Source organism: Hippopotamus amphibius, chromosome 1 (assembly GCF_030028045.1).
Source record: "Hippopotamus amphibius kiboko isolate mHipAmp2 chromosome 1, mHipAmp2.hap2, whole genome shotgun sequence".
Taxonomy (NCBI): domain Eukaryota; kingdom Metazoa; phylum Chordata; class Mammalia; order Artiodactyla; family Hippopotamidae; genus Hippopotamus; species Hippopotamus amphibius.
Window position 1 is genome coordinate 182,242,813 of NC_080186.1, and position 19,235 is coordinate 182,262,047.

A 19,235-nucleotide genomic window follows, 5' to 3' on the forward strand; every position below is an offset into this window, starting at 1 on the left:
CTATTCCTTCAGTTGTATGACTGGACCAAATTTTTTTAACTATTTCCACGTCACTGAACATCCAGGTTATTTCTAATTTTTCACTATTATAAATAACACCATGATGAGCATCTTGTATACAAACCTTTGTTTTCATCTCTGCTTATTTTCTTAGGGTAGATACCAAGAAGTGTAATTGCTCTATTAAGAATAAAAACTACTTAAAGATTTTGATTACATATTACCAAAGTGCTTTTGGTAAGGACTATTCCAACTCTGTGTCATCAATAGCATATACAACAGCCTGTCTCCCAACACATCAGTAAGTGCTTTTATGGCATTAAAGTTATTTATTTAATAAGAAATACTGTTCAAATGCAAAGCTAAAAAATTTTTAAACAGTGAAATTTCCCTCCCACCTCTATCCTCCAGACATCCTCCTTACCAGAGGCGACTGATACTTCTTGTGAACAGGACTTTGGTAGCAAATAAATGTTAACACATTCTCTTTTCTCTCTCAAAATCTTGCTTATTTCAGTTAACATTGCATGGATCTCATTCCATGTTAGGACATAAAGGATTTTCTCATCTATTTTAATAGCTGCATTGTATAAAATGCACTACATTTTAAAAAACCAATCCTCTATTGACAGACATATGTGCTAATACAAAACCAAAAAACAACATACAATTTCACATGTGCAAAAATAACTAGGCCACGTAGTTGGAAGTAGGACTGTCACTTTAAAAGGTATGTGCAATTAATAACTTTGCTGGACCTTAATAAAATGCTGTGCAGAGATTGTGCAATTTATATGCAAAACAACAGTCGTATGAGAGAGCCTGTTTCCCTACACTCTTACCTGGTGGTGTGTTGGCAAATGATTACCAACTGACTTTCAGGGAAGAAAAAAACCTGATTTGTAGATTAGGCCAATTTCCATGATATAAATAATACTTTTGTCAAGGCTGATTTTAAGCTATCAACGTGAAATCACTATATGAGGAGCTGGGCAGAGATGACCCTTATCAGGGCTTATCCTGCCCTCACCCACACGCATGTCAGCAAATACTTCAAGCTTCATCAGCTGACAGTGACGATTAATATTGTGCATGAGACTGAGTACACGTTCATACATTTAAGAACATTTCTGTTTCTAGGAGCTAGTTATGTCTTTTGTTTGTTTTTCTATTGGGTTAGGGTCCTTTTCTTATTTGTAGAAGCACTTTATATATAATGGTTATCAGTTTCTTGTATGGTTGGAGTAGCAAATATTTTCCTTGGTTTATATACAGTTTGAATTTACTTATGATGTTTTCACCATGAAGAAATTTTTACTTTCCTATAGTTATAATTATCATTCCTTTGTCTTAAGCTCCACGAGTTGCATGTTGTACTTAGGCTTTCTCTATCCTAAAATTAAAAACAGTAAAACTCATATGATTTCTTCTCACATTTTTATAATTTCATTTTTTACACATAAAATCATTGAAACTTTTTCTTTCCTCTCTGCTTCATTTTGGGTGGCACGTCATCTGCATGTCCATTAGGTCAAGTTGGCTGATAGTACTATTCAAGTCTCCTATACATTTACCGAATTTTTTTTTTCTCTGCTAGCTCTATTAATTGAAATCTTCAATTTCATCTGCGGATTTGTCTTTTTCTCTTTTTGGTTCTATCAATTTTTGCTTCTTTTTTTTTAAAGGTCTGTGATTAGGTACATATACATACAAGACTGTTACTTCTTGATGATATTTTGAAACCTTGATCATAATGTCCTGAAGCTCACTTTATCTTATATTAATATATCCACTCTAGCTTTCTCTTCACTCGTGTTTCTATGGGATATCTTTTCTTTTACTTTTAACCTATCTCTGTCTTTATATTGAAAGTGTGTTTCTTGTAAACTGTTACCAAGTTGGTTCTTATTTACTTTATAATCTGTTTTTTTAATTTCAATGCTTAGACCACTTATATTTAATGCAATTATCAGTACATCTGGGTTTATATCTACAATATTCCTGTTTATTTTCTATTTGTCACATTTGTTCTCTGTTTCTCTGTCCTTTTTTCCCCTGGCTTCTTTTGGATTAAGTATTTTTTAGTATTTGCTCTAAGGTTTACCATATATATCTCCAATTTATCACAGTCTATCTTCACATATTATACAAATGTGCATATGATTAAAGAATCTTACAACAGAATCTTCCATTCCTCTCGTCCTATCCTCTGTTCCCATATATTTTACTCCTACATATATTATAAGCCCCACAGCCCACTGCTGCTGTTTTTGTTTTAAACAATTATAAGACAGTAAAAATTAGAAAAAGTATTTTTTTTACATTTACTCACATATTTACCATTTTCAGTGCTCTTTGTTTGTGTGTGTGTGTGTGTGTGTGTGTGTGTGTGTGTGTGTGTGGTTTTCAAATTTCCATCAGAAACCATTTCACTTCCGTCTGAAAAGCTTTAACAGTGCTTTCTAGAGCAGATCGGGTAGCAATGAAGTGTCTTAGCTTTCACTTGTCTGAAATTCTTTATTTTACCTTCATCTTTTAATGATGTTTTCATTAGGTTTAGAATTCTAGGTTGACAGCTCTCTCCCTTACTTTAAAGATATCATTTGAACGTGTTTTCAAGAAGTCTGCTGTCATATTTTATTTCTATACATGTAAGCTGTATTTTTACTCTGGCTGCTTTTTACCTTCATTTATTTATTTATTCCTTTTCTAATGGAATTCCTTCTCTAATTATTTATTGCTTCTCTAATTCCTTCATTTATTTACCCTTCTCTAATGTTCTTCCTTTTTTATGTAAATTCAAGTTTCTGACCTATAAGTTCTTTTCTGAAGAACTTATTTTAATATTTCCTGTAAGGCAGGTCCACTGGCAGCAAATCCCGTCAATTTTTGTCCCTCTGAGACTTTACTTCTCCTTTTTGCAGATATTTTCATAGGACACAGAAATCTAGGTTGGTGCTTTACTTCTCTTAACACTTTAAATATTTCCCTCCACTTTCTTCTTGCTCTTATGTTTTCTGAGGAAAGTTGGATATAATTCTTATCTTTGCATCTCTATAAGTAAGGTGTTTCTTTTCCCTCTGCTTTCTTCCAAGATTTTTTCTTTATCTTTTAAATTCTGCCGTTTGAAGATGATTTGCCTAAGTATAGCCTTTTTGTTTGTTTTTTTTGAATATGTGGATTTTGGGGCACTGGTAGTTGTTTTGTTTTGCATTTCTCCTGCTTGGTGTTCTGTGAACTTTGGATCTGTGGCTTGGTGACTGACATTAATTCGGGAGAAATTCTCAATCATTATTACTTCAAATATTGCTTTTGCTCCTTTCTCTCTTTCTTTTCCTTTCGTAGTCATCCCATAGTTCTTGGATATTGTTTTATTTTTTCAGTCATTTTTATCTTTGCTTTTTAGTTTCACAAGTTTCTATTCATACATTCTTAAGCTCAGAGATTTCTTCTTCAGCTCTGCCAGGCTACTAATGAGCCCATGAAAGGGACTGTTCATTCTGTTACAGTGTCTTTGAATTCTATCATTTATTTCTGATTCTTACTGAGAATGTCTATATCTCTGCTTATATTACCCACCTGCTGTTGCATGTTGCCTCCTTTTTCCATGAGAGTCCTTAGCGTATTAATCACAGTCATTTTAAATTTCCAGTCTACTAATTCCAACATCCCTTCCATATCTGAATCTGGTTCTAACGTTGCTTTGTCTCTTCAAACTGTGTCTTTTGCCTTTCATATGTCTTGTAATTTTTTGTTGAAAGCCAGACATGCTGTACTGGGTAAAAAAAAAAAAAAAAAAAAAACTCTGGTAAACAGGCCTTTAATTATGCCATGGTAAGATACGAGGAAAGGGGAGGCATTCTATAGTTCTATGATTAGGTCTCAGTCTTTTCGTGAGCCTGTAACTGTGAACTTCACAAGGGCTTCTCAGTTGTTTTCCCCTCCTAGGTGGGACATGATGGCTAGAGGTGGCTGGAGTTGGGTATTTTTTCTTCCCAGGTTGGTTAAACTCTAATAAAACCCCAATAAGTTAGGTTCTGGTAAAATATTTATCTTAAGGGCACACTTTGCTAAGAAGAGAATGTTCTGGCATATCTCAAAATGGTTGCTTTTCTACCCCTCTTACCAGAAGCATGAGGGATTTTTCTCCAACATTCACCATGAGAACCTGGTAGGGCTCCTGGAGGTAAAACTCAACCAGTGCATGTTTCTTCTGCTCGAGGTTCATTGAGCTTCTTGGATCTGTGGATTCAACACTTTTGTCAAATTTGAAAAAAATTTGGCCATTTCTTCAAATATTTTTTCCTGGCAGGTAATTAAGTTACTCTTACATTAATTTGACCCTTTTGAAATTCTTTTTAAAAGTTTTTTTAAAGAAGGCTTAGAGGAGCCCTTGTTTAGAGCTCTTCTGCCCCACTTCTAAGACTTGGCCCTTCTGAGGTCTCTGCTAAAAGTCCTTTAATTCAACCATGTCTCTTTACTCTTGCTGGACATTAGTCAACACTCTTTAATCCCATGTGAGCTCTGGGAATTGCTTATTTTAATTTCCTTGTAATTATTTTACCTTGAACTTGTTCTTGTCCAATTTTGTGGGATGTTTTCCATTTCCCTCTTCTTACATTCATGTTTCCCTTTAATTCTCTGAACAGAGCATGCACAGATTGTTAATCAACCAAAGACTCAAGAAACCCCTACGTGTACTTGCAGAGCAGTTAATCCTTCAAGGACAGAAGCAGAAGCAGCTCTATGTTTAATGGGGACAGAAGGAGATGCAGAAATGTTGTACCATGTTCTTGCCCTCAACTTCACATTTCTCTAAGATTCAAGGGACCAAAGGTTATTTTTAATAATACTTATGTCTTGAAGATTTAGACCTTATTCCTAAAAATAAGCCATTCAGGGCCATATCTAAGTTGCTTTATATCCAACATCAGTTCTCTGGCTCTTGCTCTATATAAAGCAAGGATGACATGAAGGGGGTTAGTACTTGAGCACAATAAATGGCCCCGCTTTTTAAAGTTATGTAAAACCTATTGTGTACTCTATGCCTTTGTGAATAAGGCTTAGATTTTAACATCTCTAACACAGTTGGGTCAATTCCCAGCACTGCATGACCATCAAAATATTTAGGGATAACAAAGCCACAATGCCCATCCCCTCCCCTTGCCTCCTAACACTCAGAACAGAAACGCTCACAGGAATATATTATTACAAAGACCTCTGGGGACTTCCCTGGTGGCACAGTGGTTAAGAATCCACCTCCCAATGCAGGGGACATGGGTTTGAGCCCTGGTCCGGGAAGATCCCACATGCCTCGGAGCAATGAAGCCCATGTGCCACAACCACTGTGCCTGTGTGCCACAACAACTGAAGCCTGCCCGCCTAGAGCCTGTGCTTCACAACAAGAGAAACCACCACAGTGAGAAGCCTGTGCACCACAAAGAGTAGCCCCGACTCCCCGAAACTAGAGAAAGCCTGCACACAGCAACGAAGATCCAACACAGCCAATTAAAAAACAACAAAGAACTCTGACCATATCTCCAAATGTCTCTTGGTTATCCAGACACTCTTATGTCAACAACCTGGCAGCCTACTCTTCTCTGACCTGTGAACGGCTCTGCCAGGGCGTATCGGGATTTTGGAAAGAAAATCCACTGCCAGACAGACCTCAGCAGCAATTCTCAGAGCTATTTTGTCTAACAAATGGCACAGAGCCAAACCCCCATAGCATAGTCGGTCCTGATCTCCTTTCTGCTGAAGATAGAGAAATTGGGAAAATAGTATTTTATGAAATGAGATAGTGGGAAGGAAATAGATTATATATAATCACTTTAAATGTTGGTATCAGCAGAGCTGGAAAAATCCCCTGGCTAAATCCCATAGTGAAAATCTGCTAATTTTGAGGGGATTAAATCAACTGAATAATTTTGGATGGGCAGATAATGGAAGTATCCATTCTCACAGTTAAACTACTCCAGGGAAGGAAACTTAATTTTTAAGTCTCTGGCAATGAATTCAAGTAGAATTTGGTATTTTTTAAGCTACATGATTGGGACTGTGTCTTATGATATAGTTTACATTTCTGTAACCTCTGAATGCCAGTTGTGTTAACATTCTATTCAGATGCCAATTCATAATTTAACTATTACTATCTGGAAACCATTAGATAATAATCTCCCATTTACCTTATCAGAAAAGGACCCAGGCGTGACTGTATCTGGTTGATATAATAATCCCTATAAAAGATTTCCTTTCCCATTTTCAACACAGTGGCAAAACTCTGAGGATGATATTAATATTTAGCTGAGGATAGTGGCCTGTGGGGTCAGTTTCAGGCTATGAGAAGCACAAAACTTTCTCATTTATCTTGCTTACAACTTTATGCCTGTCTGGCTAGAGAGATAGAAAGTTGGCAGAAGACACCGGCAGGAAAGAGAAACAAAGGATATCTCACTGAGCATATTTACTAAACCTCCTCCCTTAGCAACTGCTAGCAAGGTCCTCAAAAATGCAGAAAAAGCTGTAATGAGGAGTTGGGGGCTCCTTTTGGGACAGAGAATTACGTTTCATTTTACTCTTATATCCTCAGTGCCTAGTGTACTGCTGGGCAGAGCAGAAGCACAACACGTGATACCTGATCAGTGGTAGAACCCTGGGGAGCCCCCTCTCTCTGAGAAAGAATATGCCTCTCCCTCTTTCCTTGCTGAAGTGCTGGACAAGAGAAGAAAATGGACCCAGATGGGGCTCACTCTTTCTCTTCCCAAAGACACGTTCTCCCTCATAGACTCACCCTTTACCTTTTATGGTCATAATGTGAAGTCTTAATTGTTTTTAACCCGTCCTCATGTCTTGTGTGAGAATTGGGATATTTCCTGAAGAGGGAACAGCATGGGAGACATGAGATTATGTAGACTGTTTGTGACACTATTGTGTCTCCCTGTCTTTCTCTTTTCTTTCCTGTTCCAGCTGTCTAGAGTGAGTGCAGAGGTTAGAATGACTCACAGCCTGTCTTCATGCCATATTATGATAATTAGTCTGTTCAGGTTTCTCTCTGGTTTCGTTTATACATCTATTACTTTTTCCCATAGACTGGCTTTTAGCATGTGACATACTAAGGCTCCCATTGATAACAGTTAACCCCTGTAACAAATGGCCACATAATTAAAAAAAAAAAAAAGACCCATTTGTATAAAGACATCTGAGGGGATTACAGGGGTTAAGATTCTGGAGAAAGACCGAAGAGAAATGAACTGACCTTCTGTAGCTTATTTTTCTCTGGAGGCACTTGTTGATTTTGGCTTAAGGGCAGCACCTGATTCAGGCTTTACCTGAGCACAGTGAGAGAAACCAGAAGAATTTTTTGGCGGTCTCACAGGGCTGAAAACCTGAGTGGCCTCAACTCCCCTCCAGTTTTTCCCAAAGACATTTGCCAGATTCTGAAGTTACACTGATTGAGAGTCAAAAAGGCTACACAGAAAGGTTTTGAAAAGCAGAATGGACTTTGGGGGTGACCTCACAGAGATGAAGAAACAAAGAATAGAGCCCAAGACTTACCAAGATGGAGGGATCAATGACTATACCAGAAAAGATTTAGAGGACCTAGGAGCAGGGATGAACCAGAGGTAGACTGAGACTGACAAAAATGGTGAGTAAGCACTTTCTTAGCTCCATCACTGATTGGATTAACACATCAATCCCCACTCTGTAAGCCTCACAAAGGAAAAGGTAAATTAATTCTGGTGAAAGATAACATCATTTGAAGCCTCCAAAACGTTTAAAATCTACAATGTCCAGTGTACAATAAAATAAAACTACAGTTGAGAAACAGGAAAGTGACTGATAACCAAGGGATATAATAGTCATTAGAAGCAGACTGAAAAATGAATCAGACATTGAAGTTTGTAAACAAGAATTTAAAAATAAACAAGATTAATATAAAGATAAAATGGGAAGAAGGATGGAAGTACTGAATGGAAAAAATGAAGCATTATAACATTGAATTTGAACCTCCATTTAAAAAGGGTCAAATTGGCATTCTAGAACTGCAAAAAAGTATCTTAGGCTCTGTTTTAGTTTAGAAGAACTGAGCTCCTAATAAACCCATCCTTCTTCAAATAATAGCTATAAGCCCTGAAAAAACAAACAAACAAAAAAACAAAACAAAGGGGAAAAAAAACTATCTGAAGTCTCTGAAGATTGAAAAACATAGGTCTGTTTTAAGGGAGTTGAAACTTAGAAAAGTGATTGTCTCAGAATGAATTCCATTTGTGTCATTTTACCCTGAGAGCAGACCACAGATGTGGTGGCAACAGTGCCAGGCCACTAAAACTCCAATAGGAAAAGCCAGCAACTTATTGTCAAGAGAAAGCAGGGCAAGGTGCATGGGACAACCACAGCCACTGAAGAATGAAGAGGGAACCTGAGAAAGGAGAAAGCCAGAGAGAATTACACCCTAATTCTGTGAGTTAACTTAGTCCCAGTCTATGACTGATCAACGTATCACGCGTGCCAGGGAGAACTGGTAGGAGCTTGCAGGTAAAACTTAGAGAACTAAACTGAGAACCAAGCCACCACCCACCACAGGCAAGGCAGTATGCAGTGAGTATGATCCCCTTTGTTCCAGCTCTTGAGGTCAGAATGAGTTCAAAATCATGCCTCAAGTGGGGCTGTCAGGGTCATCACAGGATCTGACCACTAAGAGGAGTCTGTTGGAACTCTCATGGCTTTAGCTACCACCAGATGTGGAAAGAGGGTTCAGAAAGACAGTTAGTAATTAACTCATCTGTCACTTCCCAAACCCCTACTGCTTTTCACAGAGATCTGGCTCTCTGTACTCACCAACATGCCCATTTCTTACCTTAGCAGGATACAAATACACAATAGAGGCCTGGCCTGGGCTCCTAGAAAACACTATTTCAGTTCCTGGCCTGTGGGAGGGAGATATCCTACAGAGTTTTGAGACAGGCACCAGGCTTTGTGTGCTGTCAGATCCCCAGTAGCTAGCCGAATGCCTAACCCAGGGTTTGCTTAATAAGTGACTGCTGAATTGAATTTATTTGAGGCCTTTGGAGTAAAGTTCAGTGACTTCACCCCAGTTCTCCAAGGACATATTTTTCCTGCTCTCTCTCACCTATAATTCCTGACTGTGAATCCCTCAGGCTGATGTATGTAGGTGAACAGTGGCTATATGGCTACCAGGGCCTTCAAATACTTCTTACATATGAAGTAGGAGTTCCAATTATCTTCAGTCCTTGTGCAAGATGCAAAATTCTTGCTGGAATCCACATAAATTGTGTTCCTGGGCTCAAGCCATATCTACTTTCCACCAAGTGGACAACAATTTGTATTAATCAAAGTTATGCCTACTGGGAGGATTTTCCTGCCATTTGTCTTTCAAGGTACCTTGAGTGGGACCATTATACTGTAGCTGACCTATCCAGTATTTGCAGCTGCCAACGTATCAAGCAAAACCATCTGCAATGGGGCCCGAATCTTAATTTTCCCTCTCAGGCAGCTGGTCACAGGGAACCTTCCATAAGGCTTCATGGATGTGGTGGGCTCTGGCCTCATAAGCATCACTTCCATCCGATACGGGAATGCTTCTCGGCCTGCTCACCATTACAGATACGGCAGATAGCATTCATGGAAGGGGATGATGTGGATCATACCGTCACTTAGTGCCCTATGTCCAAAACCCACCAAAGCCCAGTGAAGAGCCAGGAGTAATGTTTCAAAGGAGAACAGTTACATGTTAAAGCCTTTGCTCCAAAATCTTAATGGCCTCACCACAGACTCAAAACGATACTCCAAGTTGCGGCAGATATTGCACCACAAGCCCTTTTGGAATCCTCTGTGTCACGAGCACCCAGTGCCTGGACACACTGGAGAGCCCCTTTTTCCTTAAGATCTATTCAAACCTCACAACTCTTTTGCCATATGGGAAATGAAGGCTATATTATCCACTAAGTAGAATAAGAATGTGCTTAGGGGGAGAAAGAAAGAGACAGAGGAAGAGATTCACCTTTGATTCACCTCCAAATAATTTATCTTGATATTTTGAAATATGAAAATTTAGACGAAATTCTTAATTTTAACAAACATACTAATTGTGCCTTTTTATACACTGGAATTCTTTTTTTGGATTACTTAGTAGGGAAGCAAAATCTTCTCAGTATTTAGGTCATCTAAAGATCTTAATCAGGTAGCTACTGAATGGGCCAGAGCAGCCACCCTAATGAGAAATGTTTACTTACAGAATCCAAACAAGTCCATCAAGCATTAAGCCCCATCTTTGATGGATTGAGACACAAGATTCAGCAACTTATTTGGTAGATACCCGACAACTAATCAGATCCCACGTATTTAACTGTGTTGAAAACTCCCTATACTTTCATGGATGTAGCTCTTTCCTGCTGACATGTGCATCATTTCAATTTTTCAAGCAGTAAACAGCTTAGTTGAGGGTTCACAAATCCTCTACAGTTTATTCGAATGGACAAGTATTTTCTGTGTGTAGCATGATGTGAAAAAAAGTTTGGGAAGCACTGAGGTTAAGTCATGTATTATAACAGCAACGTTTGGTGAAAAGAGTTAACATTTTGTTAGGGGCAGGGAAAATTATGTATTTCTAAAAACACATTCTGATTAAATAGTTACACGTTTGTAGAGAATACTTTAATAATAGCTAATCTAGGGACTTCCCTGGTGCTCCAGTGGGTAAGACTCTGTGCTCCCAATGCAGGGGGTCTGGGTTCAATCCCTGGTTGGGGAACTAGATCCCACATGCATGCTACAACTAAGACTTTGCATGCCACAATTAAGAAGCCCACATGCCACAACTAAGATCTGCAGCAGCCTAAATACATAAATATTAAAAAAGAAAAAGCTAATCTAATTCCTAAGGCAAGCCTGAGCCCTGTGCCTATGTGGCCACCACAGTCATCACCATTAGGTGGGGACAGTCACCAATTCTAAAGCAAGGAACAGTTAATCAGGCTCTAGAAAGTTTGTCCCTGTAATTTAAAGCTTTTAATGTTGGAGAATGTCACTTACAGAGGAAGGGAATCTTAATTACACTCCTTAAGTCCTCGAGTCATGGAGCCTGGTATTTTGAGCCCAAAGTGTCTTGCCACTTGACTGAGAGGCCCGAGGGTGGGGAGAGTCATTTTACCTCTGAACTCCTAGAACAGTGTCTAGAACCAAGATGTTTACAGAATCTTTGATCAAACCATAAGCAGACATTTGGCCTTTTTGTCCTGGGATTCGCTTCCTGGATCTTTAAGACTCAGTTTTCACTTTCATCTTTTCAGTTATCTCACCGGCACTGACACATAAAAGGTGTTTTTTTTTTCTTTTTTCTTTTTGAGTGTTTTCTAACGCAAAGAATTATAGGGGGGTAAGATCACAGTGAGATTTACAGTGCTAAAGCAAAAGAGCCAAATAACAAGTGACTGCACACACTCTTGTTAGAAACGTGACCTCCAGGAGTCTGGAAGAAGACAGTTACACAGGCCCTTCCCATCCCTCTGTGAGATTCCTACCATGCAGGCAGAGTCTGGCGACATCATGATGGTCGGAGAAAGGAGTCACCACAGTGCTACCTTCAGTCTCATTTCTTCCTCCTGGTTCCCCTCACCAGAAGGAGCTGGGAAGGTATTATCCTGAGCACTTTCTTTCAAAGTGGTACCCTTTTAAGCCTCAGACACTGTCAAGTGGTCACAGAGTAGTGGCTTCTTTATGTGCTTATACTCTCAACTGTAGGACCTGGTCAGCCCTGGGTACCTTTTCATATGGGGAACAGGCCCCAGAATCCTTTTGACTATATTCAAATGAGAGCTAAAAGATAACCTTTAAAAACAATACACCGTACCTAACTTAGCCTTCATGAACAAATACTGGGAGACAGTGGAATAAACCTTGGGCCTTCTGTGAGAAGTCAGTGGGGCACACATTTCCTTGATCTAAGAGCTCGGTGGAGTGTGTGCTTTACTGCTTTTTGTCTAAAACAGAAATTTTCAGAATGTTTTTCACCCTAAAATCCCTCTGCATTGATATTAGGGTTACTTATTTCAATGTAAATTACTAAAATTTCAATATTTTCAGCTTCAAGATGTAGAGAGCAGAAGTCCTTGGACTGGGGTAGCTGAGTAAAGCACTTTCCTCAGGCACAAAATTTAAGGGGACTCTGCAATCAAATAATATTATAATGCATTATTTAAAAAAATCAAAATTAATGCTAAAACTTCACAATGAATAAAATATTAAAATTTAAAATAAAGACAAGATCAATAACAGTGCCATTCCGAGCTATACTGGAACCCGAAGCAAATGAAAAACTTAGCACTATTTTGTTCATCATGGAAATATGACGTCTCTTTACAGTGTACAAAGAGATAAAAGTAATGATCAGAACCAGACTCAAGTATGATACAGATGCTGGAACCATCAGACAAGAAATTTAAAACATCTATGACAAATACTGTTAAATGCTATAATAAAAAAGGTAGACAGTATAAAAGATCAGATAGATAACGTCAACAGAGAAATGGAAACTATAAGAAAGAATAAATGGAACTGTAAGAAACAAAAAACACAGTAAAAGAGATGAAGAATGCTTCCAATAAACTTATCAGTAGACTTTACACAACTGAGGGGGGAAAAAATATCAGTGAACTTAAAGATAAGTAAATAGAACTTATCCAAACTGAAACACAAAGACAAAAGAGAATGGAAGAGGAAGAAAAAACCAAAACTAAAAATCTAGAACAGACATCAAAGAGCTGTGGCACACTATTAAATGGTGCAAAATTAGAATCCCTCAAGAAGAAGAGAATAAAGTCAAATTAAATACATGAAGAATTTTCCAAAATTAATGACAGACATCAAACCCAGATCCAAGAAGCTTAGAGAACACTAAGCAGGATTAAAATAAAAACTAAAGTCCCAAACTCAGGCATATCATAGTCAAACTGCTGAAAACCAAAGACCAAAGAGAAAATCTTGAAGGCAGCCAGAGAGAAAGAGACATGTTGTCAATAAGGGAACAAGGATAAGAGTTAGGGTCAATGTCTCATCAGTAACCAGGCAAACAAGAAGACAATGGAATAAGATCTTAAATGGGCTGAAAGAGAAAATTGTCAACCTAAAATGTTCTATGAATTGAGCACTATATACTAATCCTATACAATATACAGTGACAAAGTTGGGGTTGTCCCAAAAATGCACATTAGGCTCAACATTAAAAAAATCAGTCAATGGAATTCATAATATCAATAGAATAAGGGAGAAATAAAAACATATTCTCAATGCAGTCTCAATCGAAATTCCACTGGCTTTTTTTTTTGTTTTTAGCAATTGACAAATTTTTTCCTAAACGGAGACAGAAATACAAAGGACCTAGAATATTCTAAGCAATCTTGAAAAATTATAATGAAGTTTATTTCACGACATTATATAGCTACAGTTATCAGGCAGTGTGGATTTGGTGTAAAGATAAACACATACATGGGACCAAAGTCTAGAATAGACCCTCATAATCAATGGTCAAATTTTGACAAAGGTGCCAATTCAATGAGGAAGAGATACGTATTCTTTTCAACAAATGAAGCTGGCAAAACTAGATATCTATTTAGAGAAGAAATGAACTTTGGCCCTTACCTAGCATCACTTATCAAAATTACCTTAAAATGAATTATAGATTTAAACACAAAAGCTAAAACTATAAAACTTTTAAAAGAAAGTACAGGAGAAAACGTTTGTGAATTTGAAGAAGGCAAAGATTTCTAAGGACACAGAAAGAACAAACCATAATAGAAAAAAAATTGGTAAAGGTAGACTTTTTCAAAATTAAGCCTTCTGCTTTTGGAAGGCAAGCCACTGACAGGGAGAAAATATTTGCAGTAAATATATCTGACAAAGGAACTGTTTCCAGAAAATACAAAGAACTCTTATCAAGAAGAGAACCTAACAAAAAAAAAATGAGCAAAATATTGGAAAGGATAATTCTCAAAAAAAGATACATGAATGGCTAACAAGCACACGAAAAATTGCTTCATATATTTAGTCATCATGGGAATGCGAATTAAAAGCACTACATACCTAGAAAAGTTAAAATGAGAAAGACTGACAACACCAAGTGTTGATGAGGATGTGAATCAATGACAATCCTCATAGATGGATGGTGGGAATGTAACGTGGTACAACTATGTTGGAAAATGACTTGGCGATTTCTTATAAGCAAACACTTTTCTCACAATTCATTAGTTTCCAGGCATTTCCATAAGAAAAATGAAAACATGTGCTCTCCCAAAGACAGACACAAATGTTCATAGCAGCTTTACTCATAATAGCCCCAAACGGGAATTAATCTAAATCTCATCAACAGATAAACATAAACATTTTGTGGCATATCCATACAATGGAATACTCTTCAGCAATAAAAAGGAATGATCTCTGGATACATACAAGAACATGGATAAATCTAAAAAATATGCTGAACAAAAGAAGCCAGCCACAAACAAGCACATACTGTAAGCTTTCCATTTACATGAAATTCTAGGATAGGCAAAACTAATCTATAATGACAGAAAAGGAATAGTGGTTGCCTGGGGCCTGGGGTGGAAAAGATTGACTGCAAAGGAGCACCTGGGATCTTTGGGGATGACAGAAATGTTCTATATCTTGACTGTCACAGTAGCTACATTTGTGTCTATATTTGTCAAAACATATTGAATTATACAATTAAAATGAGTATATTTTATTGTACATAAATCGAATTTCAACAACTTTGACTAAAAATAAAACCAAAAAGCTAGTTACTTTTATATTTAGTTTTCAGACAGACAGCTGGATCTCAACATCCAGACTGATGCATTGCAATGGAACAAGCTATGCCATTCTAAGGCCTGAGCTAGAGCTGGACCAGAGTCAGCGGCTGGACCAGAGGCCTGGGACTGCCTTCTCTCAAACACATTAACATCCCAGGTCTAGAAGTCCACTATCCTGAATGTCTCTGTTTATAGAATTGTGTCCTAGCTGTTAGGAGAGGGTGATGAGGTCTTGGCTAAAAAAGAAGCCCCATGAAGAGCTACTGTATTCCTAGAGCTCAGCACAGTGCCTCTTGATTGAATAGATAAGACAAAAGTAAAAGAAGAGTACAGACATGCCTCATTTTTTTGTGCTTTGCTTTATTATACTCCACAGATACCGTTTTTTGTTTGTTTTCTTACAAATAGAAGGTTTGTACCAACCCTGTGTTGAGCAAGTCTACTGGCACCATTTTAGCAACAGCATTATTGTAAAATTAAGGTATGTACATTGCTTTTTTAGACATAATGCTATTGCACACAATATACTACAACAGAATAGTGTGAACATAACTTTTATATGCACTGGGAAACGAAAAAAATGTGTGTGCTTCGCTTTATTGTGGTATCTACCTTACCGTGGTGATCTGGAGTGAACCCGCAAAACCTCTGAGGGATGCCCGTATTCCCAGAGGAAACCTTAGATCTCTACAGCAGTATAGAAGCAAGGACTGAGAGAGTCGGGGGTGGAGAGGAGGAGGCAAAAAAGTGGCCTTGAAGAAAAGCCATCAAGCCAGGAAGTGCCTCAATATTGGCTCCTGGAGCAAGCCCAGGTCATGAAGTGCACAACCAAGCATTTGTAAATCCTGGCAGTGTCCTTCCTCACTGATTTCACTGGGCCGGGTAAGTAGAGCCATCCTCACTGTATCAGAGTCCCTAGTGAGGAAAATTTTATTTCCTGTGTACCTGCAACTCCCAACAAGATGCATCTCCAGCCAGGGTCAACCTGCAAAGTGCAACTCGCATTTCACTGTTACTGCTTGCAGAGAATCTGGCCTCTCCCAGGATGCTCACAGGCAAGCCTATTTTCTTTGGACCCATGTATCTCTTGCTTCCCACCACAGAAGTGTACGCACATCTGAAATCAATTACTCAGCATGGCTCCTTCCCAATGACAGCCAACAAAGTCTAAATATGGCTTAACTCGCACACTCTTGTTATAGCCACATCCCCCCTTGGCTTATATGTGATCCATCTGTTGACTAAAAATTAATGACACAAGTGTGTCACATATGCCCACACATTCATTGTAGGATTCAAGCTAGAAGTCATGCTTTGGGGGAAGCTCCAGAGTAGTATGTCCAACAGGCTCTAATGGGACTCCCCCACTCAATGAAAGATTTCATACCTTGGCTCCCTGGACAAACATCTGATCAGAAATAACAAAATGTCCTGCTAAGTGAACCAACATGATAAAGGAAAACCATTAGGACAATTAAGCAGCAGATGCTGGAAAGGAGTGATGGAAAGGCTTTATGTGGGGATGTAGGACCACCTCAGAGAAACCAGTGATGCTTTGAGGGTAGAGCAAGGAACATTTTGCTTTGCCCCCAAGGCCTGGGATGCTCTGGATTAATGGGTGGGCAGTTACCTCGAGGGGAGTCAAACCCCAAATTCAACATATTTGACAGACTGCTAGTTGCTTTCTCAAAGGTAACAGCATTAGCAAGGAAATTTCTTGGATCCCCCAAATAGACTCTTTTGAACTACTAGGTAAGGGACAACAATTTTGGGGGTACTCACCCCCATTTCCTGAGATGGCAGTTTGTATCAGCACCCCTTCCCATCCCACTTGAAGAAGCAATGCAGTGTAATGGTAAGGGTTTGGACTCAGGACCATGAGATCTGCTTTCTGCTCCTGGCTCTACTAAGAAGGGGCCCATGACCTTAGGTAAGTCACCTACCTTCTCTGAGCCTCACAATTGGTTAGACCACTTGGTATTTCCCTAGTTCCTTCTCGGTCTTTTCATGTTGTTTTTGTTTATTCTTCTAGAATGTTCTTTAGCTTGTCCATTTACTCGGCCTCCCCGTTAAGGGTCTATGCTGCTGTCTGACCTGCCCTTGGAGCCAATGCTGCTGTTCCCAAATGACATTTGACCAACTTCATTGACCAAATGAGCGAATAACCACATGCATAATAAATCCAGGCTCCTTCTTGTATGCTAGCTCTCTCTGTGGGCTGCTATTACTTCTATCAAACAGGGGAATTAAAATTAACTTAAACTGTGCTCAGCTAATCAGTCCTTATTCAGGACCTTCTTTGTGTCAGGCATCAAAGTAGGCAGGTGCTTGCAGTGATAAAAGACAGATGACAAGATCCGGCCCATAAGACACTTCAGAAACTTTAACTATTTCCTGTACCTTGTCTGTGACCCCACACCAACAGCTGGTGAGTGTATCAGTCAGGGTATAATCAGGAGACAGAAACCACATAGTGATTTAAACAGGGGAAGTTTAAGATAAAGAATTATAAAGTTATGACACAACAATAATTCTAGGATATAAGAGAACTTTACAAGGTACCATAGGTTTGAGGGAGAGCCCAAGGAAGAATGAACTTGGAAGGGGATGCCCCCTCACCTCAAGGCTGGGGTTCATACCTGGTTGGCGAAGGTAGATGAAGTCCACTGGATGGAAAAGAAATCTGTTGGTTTTCCCAGCTCAGAGCTGATCTACAGTCACTGGGAGAGCTGGAAGCAACACTCTGGAAGTAAGTAAACTGCAGCCGGTGACCAGATGTGTACCGCCGCAGAGGGAATGCCACTGTTTGTAGAAGGCTTGGGACACCCAGTGTCAGAAGGGCAACCTTGAGGGGCACGGGTGAGTCATTGCCAGTGGGCAGGTGAGTGGGCACACAGAGGAGCTGGAGGTGATGCTCTGGGCAAGAGGTCTAGGGTATGCAGTGTTTATGCTGGGAGAGCCATGGGAGAGTGTTCAGCAGGCTAGGCCAGGGCTGCAAGGCCACCGAAGGACTGGGTGCTCTGGTGCCCTGGCTGGGGCAGACCAGCACCAGAGGCCCTCACACTCACGCCGCTGACCAGTGGGGCAGCTGGTGGAACCTGTAGAAGCCTCTTCCTCCTGCACTGTCCCCCAGTGCCCTCCACTGAGAAAGCTTAACATGAAGGGGACATTCAAAATTGAGAGGCAAAAACAGGTATCAAAAGAGCCCTAAACCCAGTGTCAGAGCTCTGCGCACAACTTGTGTCATCTTGGGCAAGTGACGCAGGTGTCTGTTTCAGTTTATTCATCTATACAATGGAAATAATATTTGTCCAATTTACTAAAGAAGAACACTGTAAGGATCAAGTAAGATGAGGAGCATGAATGGCTTTGTAAACTGTAAAGCACTGCACGTTTCCAATGGGCATGGCTGTTAGCTGTATTCAGTATTCCATGTGCTGCCCCTCCGAGCTGGGTGATGTTCACCTGGGATTAAGGCCAAAGACCTTGTCTCATTTCTTCTGAATGACTGGCACACAGCACACAAACCGGCACAAAGCAGGCTGTTAATTAGTCTTTGTTACCAGAACTATACTCCTTTACTTGCTTACAGTCACATCAAGCGAGGAGCTGAAGCTGAAGGTAACGACCGAGTGCAGACTGACCACAGCTCCTCAGAAGTGGCTCCCGCTGATACTCCCCCATGTTCCTTCCTCCTGCCAGAAAGCTGCGGGAGCAGTTAGTAGGGAGAGCCTCTTTCCCAGCTGATCCGCCCCTTCCTGAGGCCCCGGGGCAATGCCTTTATGGTCGTATCGACTCAAGGAGCTTCCAGGAGGACCTCACTTGCTGGCCTACTGAATAGTTGGTGAATAAATAAATGTATAGATGAACGAATGAATCAGGAGAGCTGCCCAGCTAAGGTCTTTCCCATATGAATATGATAACCATTGGGCTACCACAATCCATTTTTTGTTAAATATAATACCTTAAAACACACACATGCACACAAACCTTTGTCCATTCTTTCCTCCATTATTCCCTTTAAAAAAAAATTAATGAAGCAATTGGGTATATGTGCAAAGCAACTGCTAATTTACTCATCTACTGATTGTATTTTTGCAGCATAAACCGCACAACAGAATAGACGAGAGCTGTCTGGATACCGTGGGCACTGCTATCTGAGGTCTGAACCTGTCTGAGATCTTAGGAGTCTCTCTCTGTGTAAAGGGTGAGCTCCTGGTGGTCTGCAACTCACACTCTGCCTGCCCTGGGACTGCTAAAGATTCATGTGGGGAGAAGGCTGGGAACAGCTGGAAGGGATGAAAACTGAGGACATGGTGATCGGTCTGGGAGAGAAACTTCCTGCCATCTGCCTCTCCTCCCTCACAAAGGCAGTCCTGAAGAAGCAGGAAGAAGTGAGCAAGTTTAATT

The 19,235-nt window shown here is 39.7% G+C and overlaps 1 protein-coding gene across 1 annotated transcript; it reads right to left on the reverse strand.

Annotated features, from left to right (window-relative positions):
- Positions 1-454: 454 nt before the first annotated feature.
- On the reverse strand, positions 455-18,509 carry LOC130844009 (uncharacterized). The gene is made up of 7 exons (XM_057719976.1): positions 18,470-18,509; positions 17,888-17,976; positions 17,465-17,754; positions 6,798-6,872; positions 4,565-4,641; positions 4,127-4,242; positions 455-3,775 (listed from the first exon to the last, which is right to left on the reverse strand). Exons 1-7 carry the CDS (start codon positions 18,507-18,509, stop codon positions 3,641-3,643), a joined length of 822 nt encoding a protein of 273 aa, XP_057575959.1. The 3' UTR covers positions 455-3,640.
- Positions 18,510-19,235: the final 726 nt, after the last annotated feature.

Excerpts from the sequence above, each read along its gene's own strand:
- LOC130844009 (XM_057719976.1), bottom strand. The coding sequence starts at position 18,509 with ATGGGGGAGTATCAGCGGGAGCCACTTCTGAGGAGCTGTG. Across the intron at positions 17,755-17,887 it reads CACTGGTCAGCGGCGTGAGT|ACCTCTTGCCCAGAGCATCA; the intron begins GTGAGGGCCTCT and ends TGCATACCCTAG. Across the intron at positions 3,776-4,126 it reads AAAAATCCCTCATGCTTCTG|TACAGCATGTCTGGCTTTCA; the intron begins GTAAGAGGGGTA and ends TTTTTTACCCAG.